Below are 20,394 nucleotides of genomic sequence, written 5' to 3'. Positions count from 1 at the left end.
AGTCTCCTTAAAAGGTATGGAGTTCTTTTTACTTGTTTGACCAGTCGTGCAGTACATCTGGAGATTGCATGTACACTTGATGCAGATTCCTGTATAAATGCTGTGCGGAGGTTCATCTGTAGACGAGGCCCAGTTTCGACCATCAGATCTGATAATGCTACAAATTTTGTTGGGGCGAATCGAGAGTTGAAAGAAAGTTTGACTGAGCTGGACCATGCTAAAATTCAAAAGGCTTTTGTTCAGGATGGCATGAAATGGAACTTTAACATCCCAGCAGCCTCTCACCAAGGCGGTGTGTGGGAGCGCCTCATTCGTTCAATAAAGAGTGTTTTAGCCTCAGTTCTCAAAGAGCAAGTTTTGGATGATGAAGGACTCCAAACAGTCTTCTGTGAGGTTGAAGCTATATTGAACGACAGACCCATTACTAGAGTTTCAGATGACTCAAATGATCGTGAAGCACTGACACCCAATCACTTGTTGTTGCTGAAAAATAAACCAGTTTTACCACCAGGACTGTTTGATCCAAGTGATCTGCATGTCAGAAAAAGGTGGAAACAGGTACAGTTCATGGCAGAGTTGTTCTGGAAGAGATGGCTTTCTGAGTACCTACCTCTGATGCAAGAAAGACCAAAATGGATGAGGACTAAAAGATGTCGTATACCTGGAGATGTTGTTTTAATTGCAGACGCTACAGCTCCAAGAGGATCGTGGATGATGGCAAAAGTCTTGAGTGTAAACCAGGGTGCAAAAGGCTTGGTGCGTTCTGTGAGACTACAAACAAAGACCAGTGTTTTGGCCAGTGACAAAACTTATTTTGCTACTGGAAGCCTCATCGTGAAGATCATTAGCAAAGATTAAGGACCTGCTTAAGGGAATAGCTCCTCCTTTTGGGACTTTAAAGTAATTGTGATTGTATGCACAATTAGGGGCCGGAGTGTTGGAGCTATTTGTTCCTTTTTTTTTTCTTTTTTTTTTTAAATGAGTTAAAGTTTGTTGTTAGTTTACTTATATTTTGGGATTTATTTACAAGTTTATTTGTCGGTTAATATTTTGTTTCAGTGTTTGTTTGATGTTACTTTGTTAAATTAGTCAGTAAGAGCTGTAGGGCCATTTTGTTTCTATAAATAAAGGGACTGGTATAGGACCAGCATGCACTGGGGTGGGCCTATGGTTTTTTACCAGAGCAGGAGAAGCAGCAGGAAGTAACTAAAAATGGATCTTGTTATTGCTCGCCAAACTGGATAAATAAACCATAAAAACGCAACTTTCAAGTTTGGACAGTGGACTTCTTTTGCCTGCGTATGAAATATTATCTCAGTGCAGCAGTGGCTTGTGGACTTTTAATTGTGGGATGTTTGGTTTGTCAAACAAAAGGAATTGTCACTACAAAAATATCTGGACTTTTTCGGTACTTATAAGCTGAACGTCATGTTCCTAACTGAGACATGGCTGCGTGGTGGTGAAGTAGCACTCTTGCTGCAACTTTGACCCAGATGCCAGTTTCTTCAGCTCTTCTAAAATACACCAGGTGTGGTTTGAAGGACGCAACAAAACCACATCAGAAAGACATCAGAGACTCATCACATCACTCGCTGGATTCACTGGATTATTTTTCTCTCAACATTATTTGGAACAAAGAAAACAAACGTGACTGGTTTGTGTCATTGTGGTGCTGCATGGCCCACTTTCTCCTGAGATTCAGTTCACAGACACATGTTCTGATAGTTTTCTTTACAATTTGCTGCTATAATTCAAAATTGATTGTGTGATTAATGATGGTGAGCCAGATGGGCCAAACCATGATACTATCAGCAGCATGTTTCATTGTAGTGGTGCATCATTGATGGGATAAATGGACTGGTGCTTATATAGTGATTTTCTATTTTCATGTGGACTAAAGTAGTGGACTGACCAACAGACTGACATTAACATCAGAGCCGTGCTGCTAGTGTGGCTAAAAGAAAAGAGAAGAAGAGACAGTCATGTTGATATGAACATTAGAGAAACACATCATGGAGCTGAAATATGATCCTGCTTCCTCATTTGGACTCATTCACCTCAGCTGACACATTCAACAGCAGACAGGTTTTTGTAGCAGTCTGTCTCACTGTGGGAGGATATAGCTACTTCATCTTTGGCTCTGGAACTAAACTGTCTGTAACAGGTAAGAACAAACATTTATTTTCCTTCAGTTGTTTTATTGTAGAAGCTGAAAATGTGTTTAAAGTCAGTTTCTGCTGCTTCAGGCTTTACATGTTAGTTTTTCATCATTAGTAGAGAATTCATCTGCAGCCATTGTTACATAAGAAAAGCTCAATAATCTCTGAAAACATGTTGAAATCTCACTGAACAACTAAAGTTATTCTTTATTTCTGCAAATATTAGTGATGTTACAAATATTTAGGATTTGATCATCTCAGTGATTCTGCACCATCTGCTGGTTTTTAACACAAGATCATATTTGATGTTAAAATTAAATTAATATAGATAACAACAAATATGGTTTCAGGAAATATTTTCTTCATGCTGGGGAACAAATATTTTTTAATAGTCAAACATTCATGTAGCTGCTTCAAAAAGGTAAATAGAATTATAAAAACAGACACTGATTAGAAAACTCAGAAATGATATGACAGATAAATTAAGGATGAATATGACATCGTTAAACTCTGATATTTATTTCTGAGATTAAGTCGTGTGTGTGGATTTGTACGTGACAATAAAAAGTTAATAATACTTAAATTTTCCAAAATACTTTAACATACAAATTTTTATTAAATATACTTTGTCAAATAATTTGTATTTTATGACTAAAAAATCATGAAGTATATCTCATACTATTGAAAAAAGTTTTATTCAACATTTCAGTTTTAGTGTTTTAAAATAGTTGCTACAGTTTTTATTTGAATAAAAACATAACTTAAAATAATCACTGCATTACTTTTCCAATTTTTACACAAAAATTTTTAAGAATAAATTAGTCTGAAAGACAAATATGGTCTTTATGGTAAAATATATCAAAGACAAGAAGAATGGAAATTTTATTTGCTGAATTGAATTTTGTGAAATGATATTTAATTTTATTAATAGTACAAAACAATATGAAAGAAGATGAATTTATTTTTGGAAAGAAGAGGATCTCTGTTAGAACTCGTGTCTAAGGACTAATAAGAAAAATACATTTTCACTTGTATAAAGACAAATGTAAATATTTTAAAATTGGACTGAACTAAATTTCTATAAAACAATAAAAAGCAAACACATGACGAATTAAACTGAAATGAATTTAATTTGACTTTAAAATCATGCTGAGTGTTCCTCATGTGAGCCATGATGACATGAGGTGATGACTGTGTTTGATATGAAGCTGAATCCAGTGTATGTAGTGAACTTTGTGCTGTATTGATGAGTAGTTTAGTGATCAGAGTCCATGTAGTTTCCAGGATCAGACTGAATGCAGTGCAGTGCTGGAAGCTGCTGCTGACTGTGTGAATGTGTGTCTGTGCTGCTTGTTGCTGCTGTCAAACTTCAGATGAGCAGGTAGTGAAGCCCGTGGTGAGCGTGTACCCAGCAGCATCCAGAGCCCACCTGGAGGGGAACAGCTCCCTGCTGTGTGTGGCCTCAGCCATGTTTCCTCCTCTGGTCCAGTTCTCCTGGAAAAGACAGAAGAAGAACGGCGGAGAACCGGAGGAGCTGCCCCCTGCTGAGGGAGAGCAGCTGGAGCTCAGAGAGGCGGGACGCACCATTGCCATCAGGATGGTTGATGGGAGCCATTCTGACACATATAAATACAGCTGCTGGGTGAAGCACGAGGGGGGCACAGTGGAGGCCCAAACACAACAAGGTAATGAAGGCTTGGTGACTGTGTTCAGCAGTGATTCAGCTTCATGTGGAGATGCTGTCAAAGAGAGCAGAGCAGCAGAGGACTGACATTTCTCACTGCAGCTCCAAACATTTGACTCCTTTTCTGTTTCAGAGCTTCCAGCTCCAGCAGCCTCCTGTCCTCCAGAGAGAGAGCCAGCAGACCTGCCAGCTCTGCAGCCAGCTGACTGTAAGATCACCTGCTGCCTCTCTGCATGGACAGCTCCAATGTCCAATGAGGGAGCTGGAACAAGTTTAGGGACTCAGTCTTAAAGTTGCACTAATTGATCAAATCTTCATCCAACAAGCTCTGATAAAGCCACTGTACACTAGCTGCTCAGCACCAAACAGCAGACAGACCATAATATGTCAGAGATCAGTTTGTTAGCTGCTTGTGGAGTTCTTCTGCCCCCAAGTGGACACAAACACTACATCAATTCATCCACTTGAAGAAGAAGCTGTGACTGTTTCTATTTGGACTTTTTCTCCTTGATCTGAGAGGAATAACCCGACTGTCTGTCTGTCTCTTTGTGTCTGTCTGTCCTTCAGTGTCCTTCCAGTCTCAGTGCAGGGTGAAGCTGCTCTGCCTGCTGTACACAGTGCTGATAGTGAAGAGTCTGGTGTACTGCTGTGGACTCTCTCTGCTGATGATGCTCACAAACAAGGGACCGTCCACCAACTGCACACATGCTGACTGACTGTTTCCTGCTCGCCTTTTCTCACCATCAGATCTCATCAATTCATCTCATCCATCACTTTGATCAGTGTTCACAAATGTTAGTTATGATGTGTTGTGCTTATTTTGGCTTTTTCTTCAACAGTTAGAAGATCATCTGAAATAAATACATCTTTACATGTATTGTTGCTCTGAGTTAGAATTCTTTTTGTACTTATTGTGACTTTTATTGTAGTAACAAAAATCATCAGGAATATTTTTATCACAAGTTTTCAGTTTGATTTGTTTTTGTTTGATTTTCAAATGTCAAACAGTGTAGTTGTGTTTGTAAGTGTGAATAATAAAGATTTGAAGATGAAGAGTTTGATTCTACTTTCATTGTGTGATCAACAACAACCCGTGTGAGTGAAGCACAAACTGACTGTATCCAAACTTGCTCTCCTGCAGCAGACGGGCTGTGTGGGTTTCTGCTCTGCAGCCTCCACACCGTTAGCTGTGGCTTTTCACTTTAATAACACAATGACAGTTACAAGCATGAACTCTGCTTCAAGAATGATTCCAGGAAGGATCTGTGTTCTTCACCTGTGAGAGAAACAGCTCAAATCCTCAACTCAGAGCTGACAAATGAACTTTAATGGAATCAAAGGAGAGACCATGAAGCCCCTGCAGTCTGCTCAGCTCCCATTTTATTACCTGAGCTGAGTTTTTCATTCTGGATATCACACACGTAAGAACAGATCAAGTCTGAACAGCAAATGTTGGAGAATCATTTTGAAGTGTTGCTAAATGTCGTTATTATTACAAAAACTACTGAATGATTCAGAAAATCGTTTCCAACAAGCAGAAATATGCAAACAAAGTAGAAACAAGGCAACATGAGTCATTCAGATGCAGATAACATATTCTCCTTCTTTTGAAGAACACAGTCATGAAATCTTTCTGTGTGTCATTCATTGAGTTGAAGTGCCTAATAGAAGAGGAAAAGCAGAAATAATCAATGATAGCTGAGACATTGAGAACATGGCTGTATGCCTGCTATCATAACAGCAAACAAAGCACACAAACAGCAAACAGACAATAATGTGGTCGCAGCTTGTTGTGTGTTGTGTCATTTTTGACATTTAATGAAGTCACAAAAATGTGTGCGACTCATTAAAGGAGTCTGTACGTGTCAGTCAGTGCTCTGTATTCATGTGTTCACCTCATTAAACTCACTGAGACACTTTTCTCCTCCAAACTTACAGCACAGCTTCATATTTCACTGACTGATTCTTTGATTACATCCATTAAGGGTCACACAGTGAAATTAGTGCAAACTTACAAATGTGTTGCAACAATTTTGGCCTCCAAACTGAACTTTGAGACAAACAGTGAAGCTGTGAGCAAAAAGAGGCTCCAGTGTGTGTCATGGTGGAGGAAACTGTTGTATTCCCACATTAAAAACATGCTGATCTTATTGGATTTTTCCCTCAAAGTCTTTTTCCTCCTTTTTCTCTTCATCCAAATGTTCTAGCAGGCTGACTGTGAGTCCCTGTTTAACCTGTACAGCAGAAAGTAACGGCAGTCAGCGGCCTCCACTTGACTTCATGACTTCAACCCCTCGCACAGTCACTTTCACTTTCTTCCTTCTGTCTTTTAGTCCTAAAATGTAGAACAACACCAGATCCAAATATTTGTGTCCTTCACTCACATCTTCAAATGATCCCTTCGATATCAGAGATGATACAAAGGCAACATTTGTCTTATTTCTCTTTCATGAATCAAAAAGTACTTTTGTACTGTTGTGTAAATGTGTGTGTAAAGGTGGATGACTGCCTGCTGCAAATGAAATCTAACCATGGGTACAAATAAATGAAGCTGAAGCTGACGTGAAACACAGCCCTGTTTTTATTACTGTTTATAGATATTAGAATTGATGATCATCATTTTAATGATTCTTAAAAAGGCTTTAATGAATCCTTCAGTCTGAAACCAACTTGGAACAAAACACATTAGAAGATGTGGGAAAGAACCACAGTGTGCACAGATTTAAACACACAACAGAACCACATGTGTTTGTTTAAAATAAGATTTTCACTCTAAATGTTGTTATATATGATTTTGTTTTTTTAACTACTTTGTGTGCAATTTATGAACTTTTAAAATATTTAACCATATTATTATTTTTTAGATTTTTCTATTTATTTATAGTTTAGTTATATTTACTGTTTTCATCACAGCTGTTAAACAACAGATAACAGTGTGTGTTACTAAATTCACAGCAACATGAATGTTTCTGAGTGTTTGTGCATCATGTGACCCAGATTCTTGGATCTGCTGTCAGATTGAAATGAAGACGATGAAACCACAGCAGCTTCAGCTGAGCTGTCAATCAGCAGCAGCAGTCTTATCTGTGGGCCACAGGGGCTGATGGGAGCTTTGAGGACCTGTTAGAAACCACGTGGCCCTCGTCTGATCTCACAGCTCGTCCTTGTTTGGCCTCAGCTGCATCAGAGCGCCACTTCTCCCCAGGTTCACCAGAGGAAACACCACTGCACAAAATGCTTTTCCTCCCAGCTGCTGCTCTGTGCTGTCTGTGTTCAGGTGAGTGTTTCCAGCCAATCAGGAGCCAACAAAGTCAACCTGTAACAAACACTGTCACACTAACCTTCATCTATCTGTCTGTGTCTCTACAGCACTGGTTACCATGGCAGCAGAACAGCTGATTCAGGAGGATTTAACATTGACCAGGAGAGTTGGAGAAAGTGTCTCCTTCAGCTGTGGAGGGACTGAACAGTGTAGTAACAGTTATATACGTTGGTACCAGAAAATAGTAACATTCAAAATTATTCTGCGCATTGATACAAGAGATTGTGGCATTTATTCAAATTACGGCCATCCTCAGAAACGAGATTTCTCAGCTGGCAACAAACATAATGGTTGTAATCTAAAGTTAGAGAAAGTTAAACTCGATCATTCAGCCACCTACTACTGCTCCTGTTGGTCCCCACAGTGAGAAATGATCCCTGCAGCCTGAACAAAAACCAACAGATGAACAGATGTCAAACAGTGTCTGTGACAGGAAGAGAGCAGTAAACCACAGCCCAGCTTCACATGTTTCACCTCCATCTCAGAGTCACAAACATACTGAGCTCAGGGACGATTTTTATTTACTGCTGTCAGAAATTCAATTCTATTTATTTCTGTTTAAACAGATTTTTCATCCTGTTTTAAGACAGAAACAAGAGGAACAGATGACATCAAACTTCCAAATGTAAACAAATGTATCCTCAGTCCCACAAAAACATTTATTCAAAGTGAAAGAAAAACAGATTGTGTCAAACTGAATCAAAGTCCATCCCTCATTCACAGTGTTAATGTTCTCTTCATGAAAACTCTTCCAGCAGCACTTGTTGTTTAACACCTTTCAGTACATTTAACCAGACACTTGGACTGATGTCAGGTCAGGATTTTGTCCTTCTAGCAGCGGCTCATTAGGACGCTGATGTTGTTGGACAGATTTCCATCAGTTTCCTGTGGATGTTTATAGAGGATGAATCAGTCACGGTGCCTCATCTTTCTGTCACCTTCTTTTCTCTCTGATAGAAAAAAACAGATTTTGTATCTGAATGTGTCAAATCTGGAATCACAGGACAAGATTTCTGCTTTATGTTTGTGTTTCCTGACCAATCACATTTGAGCAGCTTTGGCTGCTTAATTTCATTTCCAGCATCGCTGCTGAAGAAGAATCAGAGTCTGACTGGATCAAACACACAGATTTAACAGCAGAAAAAGTGATTCCATGTAAAACACTCTCGTTCACCAGTTTTAACTCACATAACTTCACATTTCCTCAAATTGAATCTTAGTCATTTAATCACAGGAAGTTTCTGGGATTTTGTTCCAGACTGTATATTTATTTATAGATTTTTCTCTATTGCTACGGGCCATTCGATCCCTATACAACCGTTGCAAGAGCTTGGTTCGCATTGCCGGCAATAAGTCGGACTCGTTCCCGGTGGGTGATGGGCTCCGCCAGGGCTGCCCTTTGTCACCGGTTCTGTTCATAATTTTTATGGACAGGATTTCTAGGCGCAGCCAAGTGGCGGAGGGCTTTCACTTTGGTGGCCTCAGAATCTCATCTCTGCTTTTTGTGGATGATGTGGTTCTGTTGGCTTCATCGGGTGAGGGCCTCCAGCTCGCACTGGAACGGTTCGCAGCCGAGTGTGAAGCAGCGGGAATGAGGATCAGCACCTCCAAATCTGAGGCCATGGTTCTCAGCCAGAAAAGGGTGGAGTGCCCACTCCGGGTCGGGGATGAGTTCCTGCCCCAAGTGGAGGAGTTCAAGTATCTCGGGGTCTTGTTCGCGAGTGATGGGACAAGGGAGCCGGAGATCGACAGACGGATTGGGGCTGCAGCTGCAGTAATGCGGACGCTGCACCGGTCCGTCGTGGTGAAGAGGGAGCTGAGTGTAAAAGCGAAGCTCTCAATTTACCGGTCGATCTACGTCCCTACCCTCACCTATGGCCACGAGCTGTGGGTAGTGACCGAAAGAACGAGATCGCGGATACAAGCGGCAGAAATGAGCTTCCTCCGAAGGGTGGCTGGCCTCTCCCTTAGAGATAGGGTGAGAAGTTCGGCCATCCGGGAGGGGCTCAGAGTAGAGCAGCTGCTCCTCCACATAGAAAGGAGCCATCTGAGGTGGTTCGGGCATCTGACAAGGATGCCTCCTGGGCGCCTCCTGGGTGAGGTGTTCCAGGCATGTCCCACCGGGAGGAGGCCCCGGGGCAGACCCAGGACACGCTGGAGAGATTATATCTCTCGGCTGGCCTGGGAACGCCTTGGTGTTCCCCCGGATAAGCTGGAGGAGGTGGCTGGGGAGAGGGAGGTCTGGGCCTCTTTGCTTAGGCTGCTGCCCCCGCGACCCGGCCTCAGATAAAGCGGATGAAGATGGATGGATGGATGGATAAAAATTAAAGTTACAAATAAAATAACTGTACAATAAAATACACAATACACAAATACACAATATAGAAATATATAAGTATATATGAAGAAATATAGAACAATAACAGCAGCTGTACAAGTACTAAATGGTATGAAGAAATATAATGTCCAGGGTTGTGCAATCCACATGTGTAAGTGTCTTGTGCAGTGCAAATATGCTTAAAGTGATTTATTTAAGTGACTTGTGATAAAGTGATTAGATTAGATGACCACACAGTGTAGTTGTGCAGTGGCCACTAGTATAAACAAATGTCCAGAATGTCCAGTGTGTGTGTAAAAACCATATGTGTGGGTCAGTACTATGTGGTGGTGTGATTGAGAGACCGTATCGCCTGCGGGAAGAAGCTCCTCCTCAGTCTCTCTGTGTTGGTCTTCAGGGAGCGGAATCGCTTTCCTGACCTCAACAGAGAGAACAGTCTGTTGTTGGGATGGCTGAGGTCCTTCACGATCTTCCTGGCCTTGGTCCAGCACCGCCTGCTGTAGATTGAGTGCAGGTCAGGGAGCTCGGAGCAGATGGTGCGCTCAGCTGACCGCACAACCCTCTGTAGAGCTCGTCTGTCCTGCATGGTGCTGTTCCCGAACCAGGTTAAGATGTTTATTATAATTGATGATCATCATTTTGAATGATTCTTAAAAAGGCTTTAATGAATCCTTCAGTCTGAAACCAACTTGGAACAAAACACATTAGAAGATGTGGGAAAGAACCACAGTGTGCACATGTTTTAAACACACAACAGAACCACATGTGTTTGTTTAAAATAAGATTTTTACTCTAAATGTTGTTATATATGATTTTATAAAGTACTTTGTTTAAATTGTATGAGCTGTTAAATAATCTTGTACAAGATATTCATTTTTGATATTTTTATATTTGTTATAGTTCAGTTAAATTCTATTTGTATATTTTCATTTTCCTCACAGCTGTTAAACAACAGATAACAGTGTGTGTTACTAAATTCACAGCAACATGAATGTTTCTGAGTGTTTGTGACCCAGAGTTTTGGATCTGCTGTCAGATTGAAATGAAGACGATGAAACCACAGCAGCTTCAGCTGAGCTGTCAATCAGCAGCAGCAGTCTTATCTGTGGGCCGCAGGGGCTGATGGGAGCTTTGAGGACCTGTTAGAAACCACGTGGCCCTCGTCTGATCTCACAGCTCGTCCTTGTTTGGCCTCAGCTGCATCAGAGCGCCACTTCTCCCCAGGTTCACCAGAGGAAACACCACTGCACAAAATGCTTTTCCTCCCAGCTGCTGCTCTGTGCTGTCTGTGTTCAGGTGAGTGTTTCCAGCCAATCAGGAGCCAACAAAGTCAACCTGTAACAAACACTGTCACACTAACCTTCATCTATCTGTCTGTGTCTCTACAGCACTGGTTACCATGGCAGCAGAACAGCTGATTCAGGACGATTTAACATTGACCAGGAGAGTTGGAGAAAGTGTCTCCTTCAGCTGTGGAGGGACTGAACAGTGTGATGGTAGCAACTATCTGCTCTGGGACCAGAAGAAAGACAATGAAACTTTCAAATTTATTTATGTTTTTCATAAAGATAGTGGTGAAGTTCCACCTGATTTCGAGAACAGTACTTTCACAGCTATAAATAAAGGGAAAGGCTGGGAGTTAGAGATTAAGAATATTCAACATGATCATTCAGCCACCTACTACTGCTCCTGTCTTAAAGTTGGTCCCCACAGTGAGAAATGATCCCTGCAGCCTGAACAAAAACCAACAGATGAACAGATGTCAAACAGTGTCTGTGACAGGAAGAGAGCAGTAAACCACAGCCCAGCTTCACATGTTTCACCTCCATCTCAGAGTCACAAACATACTGAGCTCAGGGACGATTTTTATTTACTGCTGTCAGAAATTCAATTCTATTTATTTCTGTTTAAACAGATTTTTCATCCTGTTTTAAGACAGAAACAAGAGGAACAGATGACATCAAACTTCCAAATGTAAACAAATGTATCCTCAGTCCCACAAAAACATTTATTCAAAGTGAAAGAAAAACAGATTGTGTCAAACTGAATCAAAGTCCATCCCTCATTCACAGTGTTAATGTTCTCTTCATGAAAACTCTTCCAGCAGCACTTGTTGTTTAACACCTTTCAGTACATTTAACCAGACACTTGGACTGATGTCAGGTCAGGATTTTGTCCTTCTAGCAGCGGCTCATTAGGACGCTGATTTTGTTGGACAGATTTCCATCTAGTTGCTTCCGAAATTGTCCAAACCCAGCAGGTCATGGCCGCCCTGACCTGGTTGTGTCAGAGGTTTGTTCCCTGAAAAACAGAGCTGCTCCTTCCCACTGTCTGCAAGTCCTGCTAGTAAGGAAATGTTGTACATTTAGTGTTTCTGTTCATGATGTTGAAAGGTTTTAATTCCCTCTTTGGTTTTAAGTCCTGTTAGTCGTGCTTTATCCTCACATAGAGAATTTAGGAAACATGTCGTCCTGAACAAGCAGCTTGTATTAAGATATGTGGTCTGAGCCTCCTTCAGCTTTCAGAATAAACATGAGTTTTACATGATTTAGTCTCTGACTGAAAGTAAACAGGAAGGAGATGAAAAGCCAACAGAAGTGTCCTGAAAGACAACCTGAGCAAACTGGTGGTTTTCCTGCAGACTAAGGAAAACTGCAGAGTCAGACCTGCTGATTCCACCTACAGAGCCTCTGTCAGTGCCCCAGGTCAGCTGTGGCTACGATGTAGCTGCTATCACCAGTGAGTGAATGTGTGGATGACCGAATGTAGTGTAAAACGCTTTGGGGTCCAAGGGACTAAGTAAAGCCCTAAACAAATACAGGCCATTTACCATTTAAGTTGTACTTGTTGTCCTCGTCCTGGCTGATGTCCTGGGATTTTCTGCACTACAACCACATTAGTGTTCTTCTTCATGCCACCTTGTGAAGTATACCTCAGCCTCATGTAGCAAAACACCACCACAGCATGATGCTGCTGGCAAAGTGTCATGTGACCTGGGGGTAGAAAGAGATTGAAGCCCCCCCGACCCCCCTGCTGCCACCTGTTAGTACAGCTGAGAGGGTGTGGTGACAGGAGGCTAAAATACAGCAATTTTTATTTAATATTCTCCAAATATGTTAAAAGCAAATAATCTTGTCTGTAGGAATGCAGGGAGATAAGAAATGTCATCAACTCATCTTTCAAGTGATTCTGAATCAGGGAAACAGCATCAGGTGTTGTAAACTTTAAACACAGAACCATAATTTATATGTGATCTTACTGAAGATTAATTATGCATAATTGCACCATACAGATCAGAATATTAAATATAAATATGTTTAAGTTAACCAGTATTATGATCCTGAAAATTAAGCCTCTGAGAGTTTGTCCTGTGTGTGTGTGTGTTGTGAGACACACAGGCCACCGGTTTCTTCATCTCTGACTTTTATAATAGTGGAACCCCGGCTTACGAAGACCCCATTTAATGAAAAATTCAAGTTACGAAGGCACTTAACGGCAATAATTATGCCCGTGGTACGGCAAAATGCCCACGTAACGACATAGATTAAAAAAAAAAATAAAAATTAAATTCCATAATGTTATGTACATGTACACGTACGTATGTATGCATGTGTAACCCACTCCTGGGTAAGTACACCTCACTCTAGATTCGGGGAGGAGCTGGACATGAGTGCGAATAATCATAACACACAGAAATTTCAGTTAATTGTGACTTTAGTTTCAACAATAACAGTTTCACAGCAAAACAACAACTAGGGCCCTTAAAATAAAAATTTAAAATTGTCCCTTTGAAAGTATTTGCTAGGTTGCAACCTTATAGTTCAGTTTGTTCCTCAGAGTTTAGAGTAGAGGGTCAGTCAAGTCAAAACACAGATCGAATGAGGGAATGATCTGCAATGATCTGTCAGTCAGCAAAAAAAGGGTGAAGTTTCACACTTAGTGTTTTTATAGTCTAGAGTGCACTCTTTTTATCCGTTCACTGTCGCCAGCCGGGGTGACTGGTGGAATCCTACCAGAAACCAGATAAACCATTGGCCGTCTGACTGGTTGTGCAGATCTGGATCCTGGAAATCACACTGGGAGGCTCGCCATGAATTGGAATCACTGGTCTTTTCTCGTGGAGCTCAAAGCTCACTAAAAGACCTGACATCCTGAAAAATTGTAGTACTCGAGACACGTGGAACACTATTAACTTAGCCGCCACCTCTGCTGATTTCGGCAGCTCTGTCTAACATTCAACTCACTATTGAAATGTTAGCCGATAACTTCTGAACACTCTTTGACAACTTTTATGAAGCCTTGCTTCCGTAACCGCGGCAGTTTCTGCTGCTAATCAAGATAGCTTCAGATTTTTCTTTTCCTCGAATGGCTGGTATCAATACGCCATGTTAAAACACACAACTACCTGTTAACCTTCAAAATAAAAGCTCCTGCTAGGCACAGCAGGAAGTGTGGAAATAAACACATTTTTTCACTTCTTGTGACAATAAAATAAAATAAATAAAAGAATGATCCTGAAACTAAACAAATACCTTATGAAGCTCATCTTATTTTTACCCGTTTCTCCAGCTGGGTTACACATGCATACGTATGCTTTCTTCAACCTCCGCCACCTCCTCCTCCACCAAGAACTTCGTCTGCAGCCAGCACCGCCTCACTCAAAAGGCGATGGAAAAGGTGCTTCGACTTATGAAAAATTTGACCTACAAAAGACCCTCTGGAACAAATTAACTTCGTAAGTCGGGGTTCCACTGTATATGATTTATTTAAAAGAAATTCATATTGAGTGAACTGTGGTTGATAAACAGTAAAAGAATGTGTTTGTGTATAACTGGATTAAAAAAGGACAATGCCAAAATGAATGTTCTTGTGAAAATGTCCTGATGGAAGTGAGGTTGCATAAACTGCATAAAACAAGATGTGAAGCATATTTTCATGTGTATGTAATAGAATTTTCTGTGTTAAGAATATTACAGAAATGAAGAAAATGTAATGAAGGTGTCACAGGCTCGGTCTCTGACCCAGTGTTTTGAGTTTTATTTTGTAGGTTTGACGTTTTCATGTTAGTTTGGTGGATATAAGTTTGTGTGTTTGTTCTTATTTCGGGTTTAGTGGAGGTTTAGGTTAGTGATTATATATCATCTAACTCCATGGTTTCTGTTTTTGGTTCCTTGTCCAGTCTGTCATGTGTTTTAGGTCTGTTAAGCTTTTGTTGTCGTGTCTAAGTCTTCATGTTCTCTATTTTATTTTGAAAAGGGTCTTATGTTCTGTGTTCGTGTGGTTAGATTTACTCTCCCCTGTGTCATTATGTTTCATTCCAGCTGTGTCCTCATGTGTCTCCACTTCCCCTGATCACCTCATGTGTGTATTTAAGTTCTCAGTCTTCCTGTGTTCAGTGTCGCGTTGTCTGTGTTTCCTTCTGTATGTACCCCTTGTCACAGTTTCCCAGTCAGGTCACAGTAAGTTATGAAGTCACAGTGAGAGTCCTAGTTTCCCAGTTTATGTTCAGGTTTTCCCTCAGTTTTGCATTTTTGTGAATTTTCAGCCCTAAATAAAGGTTCGCTTTTCGTTAAGTCCAGTTTTGTCTCCTTGCCTCTGTCTGCGCTTGGGTCCTCTACTCTCTCCACACGGTCTGCCCCCTGCAGCTCGTGACATAAGGTCTTTAAGCAAACTTTTTTAAAAAAGTTAGAAATAGATGATAAGGGGGGACATTGTATGATCAGATGTCAAGAACTTAATTGGATGGACAACATGTGAAGATGTAACGTCCAGTAGGAGAGGATTCAAGTTTTTTATTTGTCACAAACAGGTAACAACAACCAGAGATGGGCAGTAACGCGTTAAAAGTAACGCGTTACTGTAATCCGATTACTTTTTTCAAGTAACGAGTAAAGTAAGGGATTACTATTGCAAAAACGGTAATTAGATTACCGTTACTTTCCCGTAGGAACGCTGCGTTACTGCGTTACTAAAACCGTGATTTTTTGCGAGAATGTCTCATGAAAGTGACGTAAGCGAGTGCGACGTTCGTGACAACAGCTGTGTGCAGATCAACAATGGACAATATTGTCACGGTCTGGCTGGCAGACCGTGGGGGTGTAGGGAAGGAGGACCCAGGCGCGGTGCTCTGTGTGTAAACAGTGCGTTTATTTACAGTGTATGAAACTAAACAATAATAAATCCCCGTGCTTTCCCCAGACTCCCGTGTCGTGTCTTCTCCCAGTGTTTGTGCTCTCCGCTCCCGTGTCTCAGCACTCCCCGTGCTGGCTGCTGTCTGGCACTCCACCCCTCTCCTGGGGACACAATAGATGCAGGACACATACAACCGCGGGCATACACACACACTAACCAAGCACAACTGGGTGACTAACGTGGAGTCTCAAGCAATGATCCCGCGTCGGTGGGAGCTCCAAGACTCTCCTAAGTAGCTCCCCCGACGAGGCCTGATCAGCAGCAGGTGTGTGGCTTCGGGTGTGGCCAGACCGCCAGCAGGGCCACACCCACCAGGCCTGAAGGCGCCCACCGAAACACACACACACACACACACACACACACACACACGCAAACAGGGAGAAGGACAGCAACACCAAATATACATACAATAATAATATAATTCATAACTGCTCAGGGATCCTGGGTCACTCAGACCTCCGCCTACCCTACTCCTGCTTTACAGGTGAAAATAGAGCAAAAGGACCGCTAGTCTTTGACTTTATTTATTTTCTGCTGTGTTTTACTTGCATCTATTTGAAAGAGTGAGTGTAAACACAAAAAATTTATATATTTTATGTGCTGGAATGTGCAGAAAATAGGTTTAAATATTAAACAAATTTCTTCCAGTCAGAGAATGTTGCATATAATTAAATTTTTGCTTGATGCATAAAGTTAAAAGATTAAAACTAATAAAACAAGTTTTAAAAAGAGACTTTTCCATTTGATTACCGTATAAATGATGACACTGGACGCAGCGTGTTCGGGTGATGTTTCCCAACTTTACTCGTAACCCGGAAGCTCCCCCCACACACAGCCTTATGGGAACAGTAGTCTACCGCTACACCTCCTCCTTTTAGCTAAAGACATTCTTCATAACAACTCTAACAGCTCACTAGAACAGAAATGGGGAGCATCATGAAATGTGAAAATTATACACGTCCCTCATTTGTTCACTTACATTTAAATGAAACACATTATTATAAACATCTCTAACAGCTTAACCCAGCTTTGAATAGGGCATGAATGGATAACTTCAGAGAATTACACATCCAGTCTTTCAGGAGGTCTCACCACTCGACCAGATCTGGTAATAGTCCCTGTTGGTCTGAGGTGGCTCCTATTTCTCCTCAGAAAACCCCTGTCTGTCTCTACCACATAAGATATGGGAGCACTGGCAGGTCCAACTGCTGCTCCAGTAGTTCCTTCAGTGGTAATCCACACTTTCTGTCCTGATGATAGTTCCAGAAGTGGTCTGACTCTATGTCTGCAGTTGTAGTGTTTTGCCTGCTCACGCCTCCCCTCCTCATCTTTTTTGCGAAAAGCCTGTAGGTCAGGCCACTTTGGCACCAGCTTTGCTGCAGCTTGTGGCAGCGTGGTCCGCAGGTGTCTCCCCATTAGCAACTGCGCCGGCGAGAGCCCATGTTCCAGTGGGGTGGCCCTGTACGCTAGCAGTGCTCTGGTGTAGTCACAGTCCTTTTTCCACAAGTCTTTAATAGTACAAACAGCGCGTTCTGCCTCCCCGTAGGCTTGGGGGTACCTGGGGCTGCTCGTTTCATGTGTGAACTGATACTCTTTGGCAAAGTGCTTGAACTGTTCTGATGAAAATTGCGGCCCGTTTTCCGATACGACAGTCTCGGCAACGCCATGTCTTGCAAAGGCCTCTTTTATAGCATTAATAGTGACCTCTGCAGTTGTGTGTCTCAGTTCAGCTATCTCGATGTACCTTGAGAAATAAATCAATAATCAGCAGGAAATGTTTCTTTGACCACTCGAACAGATCCATGCTGACTTTTTGCCATGGGCGGTTGGGAACAGGAGTCACCAGCATTGGGTCACGGCACTGTAACCTATGTTTTTGACATGTTTCACATGTCTACCATTTGACGTATTTGGGTTGAGATGCCCGACCACCACACCGACTCTTTTGCTCTGGCCCTGCATGTTGAAACGCCCTGGTGGCCTTCATGCAAACGTGACAAAACCTCTGCTCTCATTTGAGGTGGTATCACAAGTCTCTCCCCTTTCATGAGAAGACCATGGACTAGATTGAAGTCCATTCTGTATTGCCAGTACCCCTTTAACTCTGGATCTAGTTTACCTTTTTCTGGCCAGCCTGTCCCACATTGATACACCACCTTTCTACACAGGTCATCCATTTCCTGCACCAACTTAATCTCCTCCAGCCTTTTATCTGTTGCTGGGAGATGGGAAACTACACCGTCCACGAAAACCTCCACCTCTTTTTCCAGCTGAAGATCCTCAGCAGAAGGAGGCCCCGCCAGCGGTGCTCGTGAGAGGGCATCAGCAGTGACGAGGTTCTTCCCTGGAACACGGACAATGGTGAAAGTAAAGCGCAGCAGCCTGAGGCGGAATCTCAGGATGTGTGGAGGCAGGTCGTCCAGGCCTCTTGTGCTCAGAAGAGGACCAGGGGTTTGTGATCTGTGATTAGAGTGAACTGTAGGCCCATGAGATAAGATGACAGTCGTTCACACGCCCACGTTACAGCGAGCGCCTCCTTTTCTATCTGCGCGTAGCATCTCTTTGTGTCTGTGAGACCTCTTGAGATGTATGTGACTGGTCGCCAGGAGTTGTCAGACTGTTTCTGAGTGAGAACAGCCCCGATACCATATGGCGATGCATCTGCAGCGACTCGTGTATCTGCTGAGTTGGAGTACTGAGCGAGCACTTCTGGAGAGCTTAATATCCCTTTTAGTCTCCTAAACACTGTTTCCTGTGGCTCCGCCCATATCCACTCGTTTCTGTCTTTTAGCAGTTCCTTTAATGGTGTGGTGATTGTGGCTAGTTGTGGCATAAACTTGGCAAGATAGTTGGCCATGCCCATGAGACGGCACACATCTTCCGCACTCTGAGGCTGCGGCAGCTGCTGGATTGCTGTTACCTTGTTGGGATCAGCCTCAATGCCTTTTGCTGACACTTTGTGTCCCACAAAGATTATTGGACTTTTAGCAAACTCACACTTCTCATTCAGAGTGAGACCCTCCTTCTGAAACATTTGGAGCACACAGTGCAACCTCTGGTCGTGCTCCTGCCTGTCTCTGCCATATACAAGCACATCACCGGCGTGACAAATCACCCCTTCAAAATCTTCCAGCATCTGTGACATTCGCCTTTGGAAATGTTCCGGCGCCGATGCAATGCCAAAAGGAAGGCAGTTGAACTGAAACCTTCCAAAAGGCATGATGAAGGTAGTGAGTGGCCTTGACTCTGGCGTGAGCGGAATTTGCCAGAATCCAGACCGGGCGTCGAGCTTTGTGAACACTTTAGCATCTTTCATCATCGCTAGTGTTTGATCTACTGCTGGGAGGATGTGTCTTTCTCTTTTGACTACTGTGTTCAGGGGTGTGAGGTCCACACATATTCTGGGGGGCTTTCCTGCTGGTCTGGGGACCACTACTATGCCAGAACACCACTCTGTAGGCTCAGTGACTTTGGAGATAACACCCATTTCTTCCATTCTGTGCAGCTCATTTCTCACTGCATCTCTGAGGGGAAGAGGAACGCGTCTTGGGGCAGATAGGGCTATTTGTACAGCTCCTTGCTCTAGCTCAATGTGGTAAGGCTCCCTCAGCACGCCTAAACCTTTAAAAACGTCTGGGTATGCTGCCCTGAAATCTGTCACCGATTCCGTTACTGTGCTTACTCTGTACACAAGGCCTCACACGCTGGCCTGCTTAGCAGTGGCTGTACTAGACCTGACACAAGGTAGACATCTTGAGAAACACTGCACCTTTTCACTGCTAGCTGTGCCTCGAAGCAGCCTTTAACATTGAGTGGGCTACTGCCCGGCCCTAGTAACTTCTTTCTGGGTCTCTGCAGCTTACCATCCCTGTCTGGACTGTACAAACCCTCTGGAATAGATGTAACATCCGCCCCTGTGTCGAGTTTAAAATATACATTTCCCCCATTTAACTTGACCTTTTGCACCCAGGGCTGTGACCTCCCGGTCTCTACTTCACCCAAGAACACACAATCCTCGCTGTCTGTATCTTTCTGATTTTCTGTCACTTCGCGTAGCGCTGCAGCTTCACTACTGCGACAGACCGCAGCAAAGTGCCCTTTTTCCTGACATTTTCGACACTGTACCTCTTTGGCTGGACATTCTTTCCATGAGTGTTTGTTCTTGCGACCACAGCGGCCACATTCCTTTCCACTTTGCTTGATTGGCTTTTGTTCTTTCTTCTGCCACGTCTGCGTTTTCCCGCGTGTTGTATTTGTCCATATTGTGTCCATGTTCAGTGTTTTCTCCACTGCCGCGCTGCTGTGAAGTATTGATTGTTGTTTCTTTACCGTTTCGCTCTGCCTAACTTTCTCAATGGCTTTAGAGTCAACTCTGAGTCCATTTGCAGCAGCTCGGACAGTCTTTTGTCTTTTATGCCAACTACAATTCTGTCCCTTATGAGTTCGTCTTTGAGTGCTCCAAATGCACAATTTTCTGCAAGTTTTTGCACAGCAGTGATGAACGACTCTGTACTTTCCCCTTCCTGTTGCCGTCTGGAGTTAAACTGTGCTCTTTCAAAAATTACGTTATGTTTTCCTACGTAATGTTTGTCAAATGCCTCTTTGACAGTTGCATATTTCTTTTTATCTGCATCGCACAGTGGTAAAACTGCCAAAACATCAGCAGCAGCGTCTCCCATAGCGTACAGGAGTGCGTTAA

The 20,394-nt window shown here is 42.6% G+C and overlaps 1 protein-coding gene across 1 annotated transcript; it reads left to right on the top strand.

Annotated features, from left to right (window-relative positions):
* The first annotated feature begins 1,504 nt into the window (after positions 1-1,504).
* LOC146368584 (immunoglobulin lambda-1 light chain-like) lies at positions 1,505-4,911 on the top strand. The gene is made up of 4 exons (XM_084912314.1): positions 1,505-2,164; positions 3,533-3,844; positions 3,977-4,051; positions 4,411-4,911. Exons 1-4 carry the CDS (start codon positions 2,026-2,028, stop codon positions 4,557-4,559), a joined length of 675 nt encoding a protein of 224 aa, XP_084768440.1. The 5' UTR covers positions 1,505-2,025; the 3' UTR covers positions 4,560-4,911.
* Positions 4,912-20,394: the final 15,483 nt, after the last annotated feature.

The sequence above is a fragment of the Perissodus microlepis genome, chromosome 18 (genome assembly GCF_051167445.1).
Source record: "Perissodus microlepis isolate ML-2025 ecotype Zambia chromosome 18, ASM5116744v1, whole genome shotgun sequence".
Lineage (NCBI taxonomy): Eukaryota > Metazoa > Chordata > Actinopteri > Cichliformes > Cichlidae > Perissodus > Perissodus microlepis.
The sequence above is the reverse complement of the archived record's forward strand: the minus strand, read 5'-3'. Positions and strand labels throughout refer to the sequence as shown.